Source organism: Pituophis catenifer, unplaced genomic scaffold (genome assembly GCF_029215685.1).
Source record: "Pituophis catenifer annectens isolate HBS135680 unplaced genomic scaffold, rPitCat1.0.hap2 SCAF_5, whole genome shotgun sequence".
Classification (NCBI taxonomy): domain Eukaryota; kingdom Metazoa; phylum Chordata; class Lepidosauria; order Squamata; family Colubridae; genus Pituophis; species Pituophis catenifer.
Window position 1 is genome coordinate 30250858 of NW_027256885.1, and position 13365 is coordinate 30264222.

Sequence of the window (13365 nt, forward strand, 5' to 3'; positions counted from 1 at the left end):
GGCTATGACGTTGAGCAGCTCGGGCAGGGCCTTTGCCACATGGCAGGGAGCCAGGTACGTGATCAACAGGCCCATCTGCACCCCACGACCCCACTTCACAAAAAGGGACTCACATCTGGCTATCTGTGGTACAGAGGTCTCCCTCAGATCCAGACCTTCCTTTATAATAACCGACACCCCCCCACCCCTGCCCTGAGCTCTCGACTGATGGAATGCACTGAAGCCTGGTGGGCATATATCCACGAGGGGAACTCCCCCCTCCTGGCCCAACGAGGTCTCCGTAATGCCTGCCAGGTCCGCTCCCCCCTCCTGAATAAGATCGTGAATGAGGGGGGCTTTATTAACAACGGACCTGGCATTGCACAACATCAGCCAAAGGCTCTGGCCCTGAGGATCTGAGCAGCCTGCCTCAGTGAACACATGTAATATGCTTTCTTCCTCCTATTTTCCCCACAACAACAACCTTATATGGTGGGCTGGGCTGATAGAGAGTAATTGGTGACCCAGCTGGCCTTTATACCTGAGATGACACTGTAATTTATAGTCTCATAGTTTCTAGCCTGGTGCCTAAAACACTATACCAAGCTGTTCTATTTCATTCCATTCTCAAAATGAAATGACTTTCATATTCTCCCATCTAAGTTGAAACATCTTTTTGGATCTTTTTTTTCTTCAGGTGTTCTAAAATGAAATCATATAATCACTAGAACTATACCCAAATTAATTTGGTTGATATAAATATTAGTTACCAGTAGCTTTATTTTGAGCAGACTTATTAGTATTTCTTAATGTGTTTAATCCATAAATAACTCTTCAGTGGCAAGCTTCCTACAGAAAAGCTTATATACATTGAAAGAAGTCCAAAAAACCAAAATCCTAAATAGACCCTTCAATATGATGATTTTGATTGAACAGTCTGATAAAATATCTGAATGTACTGTACCAAATAATTAACGACAAGGCCGAGTTCATTTAATCCAGTGGTTCCCAGCATAGGGCCCACGCCCCACAGGGAGGCAATTTGATTTTTAATGGGGGCAATTGAAACCTTGCTTAAACCAAGTTAATGATGTTTTAGACTTCCTCCACATGAGTAGGAGTTAATTTTTGGAATAGTAAGAATTATATGTCAGGGGGTGGGGGGACAGGAGTGAAATCCAGCAGGTTCTGACAGGTTCTGGAGAACCGGTAGTGGAAATTTTGACCAGTTCAGAGAACTGGTAAATACCACCTCTGGCTGGCCCCAGAGTGGGGTGGGAATGGAGATTTTGCAGTATCCTTCCCCTGCCATGCCCACCAAGTCACACCATGCCCACCAAGCCATGCCCACAGAACCGGTAGTAAAAAAATTTGGATTTCACCACTGGGGGGGGGCATCAGGATTTTAGGCATGCTTAGGTGGGACATGGCCCAAAAAAAGTTTGGGAACCACTGATTTAACCTGAACGGGACAAAATGGAATAGATACAGTATTTTTCAATTGATTGAAGATAGTATGCAAATGTATTATAAAGTCTTGGTGAATATCAATTCAGAGTGCATTTCTGTAGTAAATGGTACATTAGACCTGGATATCATTAGAAAGAAAGAAAAAGCATGGCGGCAATTGAAACCTTGTTTAAACCAAGTTAATGGTGTTTTACACTTCCTCTGCGTGAGCAGGAGTTAATTTTTGGAATAGTAAGAATTATATGTCGGGGGGTGGGGGGACAGGGGTGAAATCCAGCAGGTTCTGACCAGTTCTGGAGAACTGGCAAATACCACCTCTGGCTGGCCCCAGAGTGGGGTGAGAATGCAGTAAGTTTATTGTGCAGAATATTTTTTTAGTCTATAAACATGATTTTCCTGCAGCCTATTCTGTTTGTCACGTGTTTTTTTTTTTAATACAATAACTACTTAACAAATTTTCATGGGTGGTCAAATTCTGTTTAAGATTTTAGTACCTTAGCATCTGTTCCTTTCAATTGTCATTGCCTAAAAAGACTAGAAACCCAAATAATTAATAATGAATTTATGGCCTTTTTCTTCGTGGAAGATACATCATTTGAAGTTTTTTTCTGGCACCGTGCCAACATTTCAACAAATTTTTCTCTTGAGAGAATAGGGACAGATCTTTCAGATTAATGTTACTAAATTCAGGAATTACAGTAGAAAACTAGGATGAAATTTATGTGTTATAGTTAATTGTAACATTTGAGCCTTTCTTCCAGAAGTGAATGAAGCTCTATTGCAGTGAATATACAGCAATATGAACTCCATACAGTATAATCCATACAGTATAAGCCAATTATCTTTTTATCAGCTGTTCCTTTTTGTTTAAATCAGGTCTCAGGAAAATAATGTAGCATTTAGGGGAAAAGATGCAACATAATAAGCCAGCTGCAGAAGCCAAAATGGAGAAGATCTCCACAGCTACTGTATATTTGCCTTTGGTGCTCAGATAGGCTGGAACAAATGATATCCAGACACTACAAAAGACCAACATGCTAAAGGTGATGAATTTGGCTCCGTTAAAGCTATCAGGTAGCTTCCTAGCAAGGAAAGCCACTGTAAAACTGATAGCAGTCAATACTCCCAAAAAGCCAAGAACGGTATAAAACATAGTGGCTGAACCTTCATTACACTGCAGGACAATTTCTTCAGGCATTGAGTGCATATCAGAATCAGCAAATGGGGGGAAAATTGTAAGCCATAAAATACAAATTGTAATTTGTACCAAGGAGCAACCAAGGACAATAGTGATAGCCAGTCTTTTTCCTACCCATTTCCTTATTTGAGATCCGGGCTTGGTGGCCATGAAAGCAAGAATAACAATGGTTGTTTTGCCCAACATACAAGAAAGGGCTACAGAGAAGATAATGCTAAAGGCAGTTTGTCGCATGAGACATTTCACTTGGTCAGGTTGCCCAATGAAAAGCAAAGTGCAAAGGAAGGAGAGCAGGAGAGCAATGAGAAGAACGTAGGTGAGGTTCCTGTTGTTGGCTTTGACAATGGGCGTGTGCTGGTGTTTAATGAAGATTCGCAGGACCACAGCTGAGATGACAGAAAAGAAGAGAGCAATACTTGTCAAGGTAATTCCCAAGGGTTCTTTGTAAGACAAAAATATGATCCGTTTCAGAATGCAAAGGTTTTGAGCTTTGTTTGGGAATTGATTGTCTGAACATTTGAAACAGTCACCTGCATCTGAAAAACAAAATACTTGTGCTTCAAGTATAACAATTATTTGACTTCGATGGGCTGAAAATTAGTTGATGAGATTTTATTAGTTTCTAAATACTTTATAACAAGTATTTATTATGGAACATCTTACAGAAAGATGAAGTCTGTATGTGAATGTACCAATGCATAAGTCTGTTCTTGCTGTCTCTTTCTGTCTCTCTATCTCTGTCTCTGTCTCTGTCTCTGTCTCTCTGTCTCTCTCCTTGCATGTATATGAATGGTGGTGTTTGGACTGGTCTTTATATTTATATGTATTGGCCAATAAGCAGACATACATTTTTCTCATAACAGTGATGCAGCTATTTTATCCTAGATAAAAATCAGTCTTTGGCAAAGTCTAAGGCTGCTAGCAGCATGATGTAATGGAGGAAAAAATGTGCATTAGCTATTCTAAAAAAACAAACAAAAACAATTGTATTCACTAAGTACTGTGAGTCACTGTGGACGGTGTGGTTTTTCTCAGCTGCTATATGTTTTAATTTTGGTGATTGGAATGTAATTGTTTTTATTCTATTTATTATTGTTCGCTGTATAGAGTCACATGTCGAGATGAGTGGTTGCACAAATTCTTTAAGCAAAATCATCACTGGCTAAAAACTTATTTTCTCTTTCTAAAGTTCAGGAGAACATGTAGATTGATGGAATGTTATCATAGAAAAGAGAATCCACTGTTAGCTCCTTCATTACATCTTTTATTTTTTTTCTGGAAGTACACTACTATTGAGTACATCCAATATATGAATCGTTTTGTGGAAGACAATTTTTTAACAGACCTGGGGGGGAGATGGTTTCACATGCAATCTAGATTCCTTGCATGTAGAGATGAAACTTCATTTGCTTGCCTGCCCCTCATCTCCAGTTGAGTGGCCTGGTTCCTAATTGGCAACAGACTGGTACCAGTCCATGGGCCAAGAGTTGGGCCCCCCTGCTTTAAAGTTTCATAGACAGATAGTAATTCTAGATCAACAGCACAATCTCACTTCAGAGTTAAGAAGAACACACAGTGCTAATTTCAAGATTAGTGCTTGGGTCACAATACATACATACAGATCTACAACTGACATCCCTTACCTGTCTTGTTTGAGATCTTCCCTTTTGCGCAAGGAAGGCAATCATAGCAACAAAATGGTCTACCTTCTATTTTAAACTTGCTGTAATCTGAATTGCAATTATCATTGAACGCAGAAAGGGGCAGCATCTGATAAATGAAACCAGAATGTTCTTATTATTGCTGTTATTTCATAGATCTGTATTTCTCTCTAAATGTACTAGTATAAAGTAAATTCTTGAGCACAAAATAAAAAAGTACAACTTTTCTGAAACATGTTTAGTATGTACGGTATTTCTAACAAACAAATCTATTACATATCTATTTAAGGAAATAAAATCAAAGTATTATTGTGTCTGTGACGCTGAGCTTGTCGATTGAAAGGTTGGCAGTTCAGCAGTTCGAATCCCTAGTGCAGCATAACGGAGTGAGCTCCCGTGACTTGTCCCAGCTTCTGCCAACCTAACAGTTCGAAAGCATGTAAAAAATGCAAGTAGAAAAATAGGGATCACCTTTGGTGGGAAGGTAACAGTGTTCCGTGTGCCATTGGTGTTGAGTCATGCCGCCCACATGACCATGGAGATGTCTTCAGACAGTGCTGGGTCTTCGGCTTTGAAACAGAGATTAGCACCGCCCCCTAGAGTCGGAAACGACTAGCACATATGTGCGAATCGTTTCCTTTACCTTTATGGAACATCCGTGAACATTAATGAATGTGGGTAGTTTGAAGTTGTGTCAAAGCCTAACCATGAAGGCTGAGTTCTCTTCTATATTCAGGCTGATTTAATCATTGTGACCCAGATGGATCATATCTCTGTAGCTTGTAAGGAGAAATCAAATCTTGCTGATACTTTGAACTTTGCCTGTACTGGGTGAACCTGTAGTGGAAATCACAGGTGGGCCTGCCCACCTGCTCTATGCTGTCCACATTTTTGCCGGGCTCTTGCATGGAAGGTACATGCACAAGCAAAGCGCATGCACAGAAGTCCTGGGCGTATGCGTGGAGCGGCGGCGCACACTCACATTTTTGTTGCTGGGTGAACCGGTAGGTAAATTATGTCAATCCCACCTCTGAGCAGAAATTACCTTGTTAAACTCATCTGGCCAAGTGATGTTCTCTACAGAAATGGTGAACAGCTTATCTTGAGAAGTTGTGGAATCTACCCTTCCAACTTTGACATTGAGAAAAGTCTGGTTTGGGAATGTGATCCAGTTGATGATATCAAATCCAGTTCTTAATTCCCCATTTTCATTAAAATAAATTTTATCTCCAACACTGTTGTTAAATGAGAGTTTTTTCAGATAGTGATGCAGCTAAATAGAAGAATTGATAGGGATAAATATACCTTATACTACTAATACTTTACATTACTAGGTTTCACACTTTGGATCAGTTTACTTATTCAATACATACTGAATCAAGTCTAATAATTGATTAGCTATAGATCATCAAGTCATACCTGGGATTAGCTATAGATCGTCAAATCAGATCTGATTTCATTTACAAATACGTACTCCATATTCTTGCCACTACTTACATATCATTGTAAAGATAAATGCAATTCTTAAAATTATAAGAACACTAAAAAAGGAAGAGACCTAAATATCACCATTCCAATATTCTCATTATGTCCCCAGATAAGTAAGATATACACTACCTGCCAGACCTCTTGATTCACAGTCAGTAGTCTGGCTGCCCTAACTTTATATTTGAATCTGGGTGAAAGCATGGCTCGCAACGCATTTGCCACAGCATAAACTGCATTATAGATGCTGTAACTTTGCCCAGTCATAGTGGTATCAAAGATAGCATTAGGAAGACTCTCCAACTTCTCTTCTCCAGTGCACATTATTCCAATGTCCTCATCCAACCTGGGGAAGGAACATAAAAATGCCTGTTCCCAAAACAACCTTGTTAAATGGTCTTCCTTTTCTGAAGTTGGCTTTCTCATTTGGACAAAATTTTTGAACCCAGAGATCTCTTTGGAGGACACTGCCAAAGATATCGCCCCATGGAAGAAATCCATCCCTCGCATTCTTTGAAAGGAAAGTGAGGTGAACTCCATCTGGGCTGTCATTATCCAAACTTTATCTTTTCTCTTGATTGGGATCTCTTCAAAATCTGACGCATAGGGGAACATTCTAAAAATGACTGTGACCTGGTTTTCGCAATGTAAGATGACAACATTGGAAGTGCTGTTCATGATAACCACGTACATTTTAATCAATTCACGAAATGTAACTAAAATGTTGTCAGAAAATGTCTCCATGGCCACCTGTTCCATGAATTCAAAGCACACACCTTTCTGGGGAAACGTAGTGACGGCATTCTGTACAAATCTCTCCCCGCTCTCGGTACGTTGAAAAACCAGCCCAATCCATTTCCATTTTAAATACAAGAGCAGACTGAGAATTCCCTTAATCTCAATGCTCTGATCTGGGAAAACTTGATGAAAGAATGCAGCATGTACATTGTCTTCTTTTTGGGGGGCAGGTCCATAGAGGAGCTAGAAAAATGAATTAAACAGATGGATGTCCAAAATGCAATACTCATGTTTTTCCTACCCTATTTCCCTGAAAATAAGACCCAACCGGAAAATAAGCCCTAGCATGATTTTTTAGGATCCTTGTAATATAAGCCCTACCCTAAAAATAAGCCCCAGTTAACATCATCAGCCAGACAGATGTAAGTAGCACCGTATTTCCACAAAAATAAGACCTAACCAGAAAATAAGCCCTAATGCAACTTTTGGAGCAAAAAATAATATAAGACCCGGTCTTATTTTTGAGGGAGCACAGTAAATATTTATGAGTTACAGTATTTGCAATTAAACATTATCATATCCCCAGCCCAGAACTGAGGGATAAACATCTTTTTTAAAGAAATGTATAAACGTGAACATTATTACAAAGCCATAGATCTAGATTTAAGAAATAAGTTCTTGATTCTTGATTCAGGAAAGGTTCTAATGAAAGTGCATCACACTATCTCCTTCATCTGGTTTCCTGCTTATATGTCCCAGCAAAGAAAGTGAACCAATCAAGGGATGGCAATATAAAGATCAATAAAATATCATTGTTTTTTGTTCCCGTAAGCCATATGCCTCAAATGATAAAGTAAAATACAAATCAATTTGGTGTTTCATATACAGTTTTGAATAATTTTCAGTCCTTAAAGCCAGATCATTCATCTTGGTGGAAATTGTGATCCTACAAGTTCTGTACAGTGACAGTTTCCTGTTCTGGTTCTGACCAAGAGACTATAAATATTCCATATCCATTTATTGCTGCACCCATCTTACTAAAATACCTGCCTGTTAGTTTCCATAATGTCTGATATAAGAGTCAATAGCATATATATATATATTGGAAAATATATTCTCTCCTGCTCTACCATTTAACAGGAAGCACCTACCAAAATCCCTTTTGTGACTAATGAAACTCCTAGACCAGGGGTGTCAAACTCAAGGCCTTGGGGCCGGATCCGGCCTACAGGGTGCTTAAATCTGGCCCACCCTGGAAACAGCAAAGGACTGGCGCCTCTGCCAGTGAAAACGGAGCTTGGGAGGGCCACACGCAGGTCCTCCTGAACTCTGTTTTCACTGGCAGAGGGTTGCAGGAGGCTGTTGCAGCCGAAAGCGGAGCTCAGGAGCCTGTTTTCTCTGGCAGAGCACTCGGGCCACCACAGGCACCCTGACACGAATGACATCATATGAGTGACATCGAGCTGATCTTGCCCACCTTGGCCATGCCCACTCCGGTTCCCCAAGGTCAAACACAACCCTGATGTGGCCCTCAATGAATTTGACACCCCTGTCCTAGACTGTTTCATGCCAAAACACTGAGCTTTGTGCATTTTGGTCCTGAGGCTTTTATTTCTCAGGGAAATAACATTCATGCTTGAGTTCAGTCATTCTTCAGCAGTTCAGAAACCTGTGGCCATCATTAGTTTCATTGTCCTGTGTCAGATAATAACTGACTACACTCCCCAGACAGAATTTTGACCTTTTGTTCTTTGCACTGTTTATCATGATCTGTGATTGGTGAAATCAAACAATGTCTCTTTTGTCGTATATTTGCTACTACCTAGCCACATTGTACAGTAGTGGCCAAAATTGTGGAAACCTTTTGGGAAAAATGTATTTTTGAGGTTTGATGGTTAATAACACCACTTTTATTAGAGTTTCAGGATAATCATATTCCACTGCTGGAATAGCCTGGGAATAGCCCAGACCTTAACCCAATTGAAAATCTATGGAGCTGACTAAAGAAACTTGTCGGTCAGAAGTGACCCAGCAATAAAACCCAGTTAATAGAAGCCATCATTCAATTTGGTTTCACTTTATAACAGCTGCAGAACTAAAAGACTTGGTTCACTCCATGGGAAGACGTCGTAAGGCCTTAATTCATGCTAAAGGTTACCCAACTAAGTATTAACTGGCATGATAATTTTTATATATCTCGTTTTCTCTATGGTGATAATTTTTGTATATCTCATTTTTTTCTATGGTGATACTTTTTGTATATCTCGTTTTTTCTACGTGTTTCACTTTTCTTCTTTATACTGTAACTGCTATTCTAATAGCAAATCCTTCATAAAAGCTATTGCATTTCATTCTTGATTAAATTATCTTTCCATTGATGTATAATTTTATGGTACTACTCCAAAAAAAGTGGTATTATTAGCTAGTTTTAGAAAATACACTTTTCCCAAAAGGTTTCCACAATTTTGGCCACTACTGCACTTCTTGGAACCATTCCCTTCCTGCTTGAGTGCCAGGCCAGTTTTCCAGCCATACCACTTCTGGACTAAGCGGAATTACAAAACTTTCTAGCGGGTAGGCTTCCTTATATAGTAGTCCTGGTTACTGCATTGATCAGTGGATCCAGGCTCTCCATCATTTGGTTCCCAAGTGACCTTAGCTTTTTTGCTAAGTCCATGGATCTCCTTGGTTTCTTGAAGAACTGCAAACACTAAAATGTGTTGACTGGCATCTCTAAAAGTAAATAGCGTACATCTATAAGTGAGTATGGCCAAAAGCATGACAGAGTACATCGAGCTTGACTAGGTGGCTCAGTGGCTAAGACACTGAGCTTGTTGATCAGAAAGGTCCGCATTTTGGTGGTTCAAATCCCTAGTACAGGTCTCCTGCATGAGCAGGGGGTTGGACTAGATGACCTCCAAGGTCCCTTCCAACTCTGTTACTGCTACTGAATCTCCATAATGTAGCAGTGAAGAAGAAGAAAAGATTTTTCACTGTCTATGGAATCTCTAAAGGATAATTGAATGACTAAATTAAGCTCCTGAATCCTTTATACTATCAATATTAAAATATGGTGAGAACAAGTTAAAATGGCCCCAATTTGTATATCAGTGAACTCATATATGAACCATGAAATTAATGGTATAATATGAATTAGCTCAAACACATGCACAGAATAAATAAATTAAAATACCCACATCTTTTGACAAGCCTACAAGTTTGCCTCCTCATTCCTGGTTTGAAATTGGTGCAATTTCCAAATCAGAGAAGTTAGTATAAAAGAAGAAAAAAAAAATAGTTTCCTTCCTTCCTCTTCTTCTCTCTCTTAAGCAGAATTTACCTGTGGCATCTTGTAAATATTCAGAATGTTTGCCATGAAGGAACAGATGTGAGAGTTAGATCCTGCAATAACAGATGTTGCCTTGTCCTTTGCATCACACTTATAGTTAGGGATCAATCTGCCCTGTGTGGAAAGAAGCTCCATTGAAGCAAAGGTGGCTCCTCTTGCCATGAAATAGCTATCCGCAACGAGAATCCCCAGAGTTATGTTAGGTAACATGACAGTCTTTTCATTGATCTCCTTTACAGTGAAGATCAGAGCTAGAACATGTTGGTAATTCTGAAGGAAAAACCTGCAGTAAAAGGTATATTTTAAGACATGCTGCTTTGGTCATGATGGGAGTTCTCACACAGTTTATAAGTTAACTAAAGACAATTAGATATTTCAGACAATTAATTAGACAATTAGAGATATTTCACGAGAAGAGTACTCCACTCCTCTACTCACAACAGAATCCCTTATGCCACCAGGCTTGAAATTTTGGGCTTGGACACACTGGAACTATGCTGCCTGTGGTCTGATCTAAGCATAGTACACAAAATTGTCTGCTACAATGTCTTACCTGCCAACGACTTCTTCAGCTTCAACCTCAATAATACAAGGGCAAACAATCAATACAAACTCAAGGTAAACCTCTCCAAACTCGATTGCAGAAAATATGACTTCAGCAACAGAGTGATCAACGCCTGAAATGCTCTACCTGACTCCATTGTTACATCCTCAAACCCTCACAGCTTCAACCTTAAACTGTCTACCATGGACCTCACCCCATTCCTAAGAGGTCTGAAAAGGGGGCGTGCATAAGTGCGCCAGCGTGCCTACCAATCCTGTCTTACTGTCCCCGTTTATTTGTATTCATTTCCTTTGTTCATGTCCATGTTCATATTTATACCTACTATCTTGTACATGTTTGACAAACTAATAAAATAAATAAATAAATAACAGTAAAAAGGTGAAAATTTCCCTATCAGTCGTGTCCGATGTTAGGGTGTGGTGAACATCTCTGTTTCTTGGCCAAGGGAGCCAGCATTATTCAAATATATTTTCCATGGTCATGTAGCTAGCTTGGCACATAGAATGCTGTTATCTTCCCACTGAAGTGATAGCTATTTATCTATTCACATTTGCATGCTTTTGAAAGGCTAGGTGGGCAGGAGCTGGGGCAAGTAACAGGAGCTCACCGTTGAGCGGAGCTCAGGTATCGAACTCAGGCTGGCTGTCAGCTCTCCAGCTGACAAACTCAGTGACTTTAACCACTGAGCCATTGGGGTCAGACTTGATCTGTTTACTTTTTGAATATTATCATATAATTTTCAAACTACTTAATTGAGATACATGCAAGATGCACAAGTATGAAAATGGATACATTAATTCTGCAGCAAATAGAATTCATTCATTCAATAAATAAATCTATCTTTTATTACAGTCACAGACCAGAATTAAAGATTAAAATATTGAAATAAAATAAAGCCAAACAGAATGAAGCATAAGTAAATACTGTATTACATTTAGTGCTGAGATCATTGATCGCTAGCCAAAGTCTGCCTAATTTTACAGACATTACAACAAAATTTAGCTTCATTCAAATAAACTTTATCATGTTATCATACTGATAATATTAACAGCTGTACTTTAAAGAGAATTTCAGAATTTCCTGGCCTATTTGGAGAAGTGGAATTGAAATGTTTTCAAATGTATTTTAGGACTTCTCATTATTTCTATGACATTGAAAGTTGGTCTAATGAAAAGAATGGAGAATGCTGTACAAATGGAGGTAACTATTAGAATCCCATTCATCTATTATGAATAGTTTTCTCTAAGAATGCATTAATTGATGAAAGCGATATTCATCAATAATGTTAGTATTCCTTGTGCAGTTAGTAGACCTACTTCTATTTTTTATTTTTACAGCTCCTCATTCACTTTCTTCCATGAGGTTGATCCATGTAAGAATGCAGACGTAGCATTTTTCTGCACCTGTTTCAAATAGCCACATTATTTGCCAATTGTTCATATGACAGCTGCAGGGAACAGATATTCAAGATCTTTTGATTCTTTTAAACAGACACAGAGACGTGCTAGTTTCTTATTTTGCAATCATTACAATGATTGCATATTGATTTTCAGTTACTTGTAAACAGTGACCAAATAAAATGCATCTTTAATGATCCACAGGAAATGAAATAGCAAAAAAATATGGAAATCTTTGACTTTCAAAATTAGAATCAATTAAACGAAAAACCATTGTGCTAAATTTAGGTCTCCTACATGGAAAATTTTAAGGCTTTGGGAGCGATCTCAGTGGGCAGCTGCATGCATGAAAAAAAATAACTGCACTAATTGATAAGAAATAAAATATGCTGCTGATGATAATAATACCAATAACATTTGGCTAACTGTAATAACCAACCAGATTAATAATAATGCAGTAATAGCATGGCAGTTGGGAGCTAGCCTTCCTTTGAGTTGGGTACTCCATTATCTAACAAAGTTATTATCATAGTACAGAAAGATTTTAACTCTTTTTTTTTGTTAAATATAGATAGATACACATATGCATGCCACATTTAAGAGCAACATGTCTGTACATGAAATCATTAATCAGTTCTTCAGATGGATGCCTTGTAAAGTTCATTGTTTCAAACATTATGTAGGATTGAGGCATAATGCCACCAATGATGAGATCTCCTGAATGATAGTATTTATGCTTCATAAGATGAAGCTTGCCCATAGAACATGTTGTGTTCATAGCAGAAATATGGCAAACAATATCTGGCAATAGTGCTGTCATCACAGTCATGAACAGTAGCATCCTTTAAAAGAAAATATACACCAGGTACCGATTCCTTGTGTACAAGCTAAGCAAAAGAACTCATTGATTAGAACAGCCCAATATATTCTTGTTGTCTTGTTGGATCAGAAGTTAGAATGATCGATGTGAAGAATCACATTGCCAGTTTCATCTCTCTATTCCCAACCATGAAGGGAGCAATGGAGTCCCCTTTAATCTTAGTTAATTGTTGTTATTTTCTATAAGAACTATTCAGGGACTTGAGAAATGTTCAAGTAATTTGCACTCTTGGTAGCTACAGGGGAAATAAACACGACACTTATTGTTATGATCAGAAAAACAAGTGGAAAATAAATAATGAAATAAAATATTTCATTGACCTATGACATAGCAAGAAAAACTTGGAGAGGTAGAATTAGAATTAGAAGTAAAATCAGAAATGTTCAGTGTGAAGAATCAGATTGCCAATCCCTCTATTGCTAGCCACAATGGGACCAATGGAGTTCCCTTTAATCTTAGTTAAATTCACATTTGCATGCTTTTGAATGGCTAGTTTCAAAAGGAATCCAATTATTTATTAGGAGCAGCATGCCAGCATCTACTCGCATGAGGTTTGCTCTGCCCTCGCTTAAGTTATGGCCCACCTTTGACCCTGTTCCTTCCCTCCTTTCAGTCTGTATCATAAATCACATTCTCCAACGAG

At 38.7% G+C, this 13365-nt stretch overlaps 1 protein-coding gene across 1 annotated transcript; it reads right to left on the reverse strand.

The window, feature by feature from the left end:
• Positions 1-2287: 2287 nt before the first annotated feature.
• Positions 2288-5216, reverse strand: LOC139317614 (vomeronasal type-2 receptor 26-like). The gene is made up of 3 exons (XM_070944702.1): positions 5178-5216; positions 4291-4417; positions 2288-3183 (listed from the first exon to the last, which is right to left on the reverse strand). The coding sequence occupies exons 1-3, from the start codon at positions 5214-5216 to the stop codon at positions 2288-2290; spliced, it is 1062 nt and encodes a 353-aa protein (XP_070800803.1).
• Between the last annotated feature and the right edge of the window lie 8149 nt (positions 5217-13365).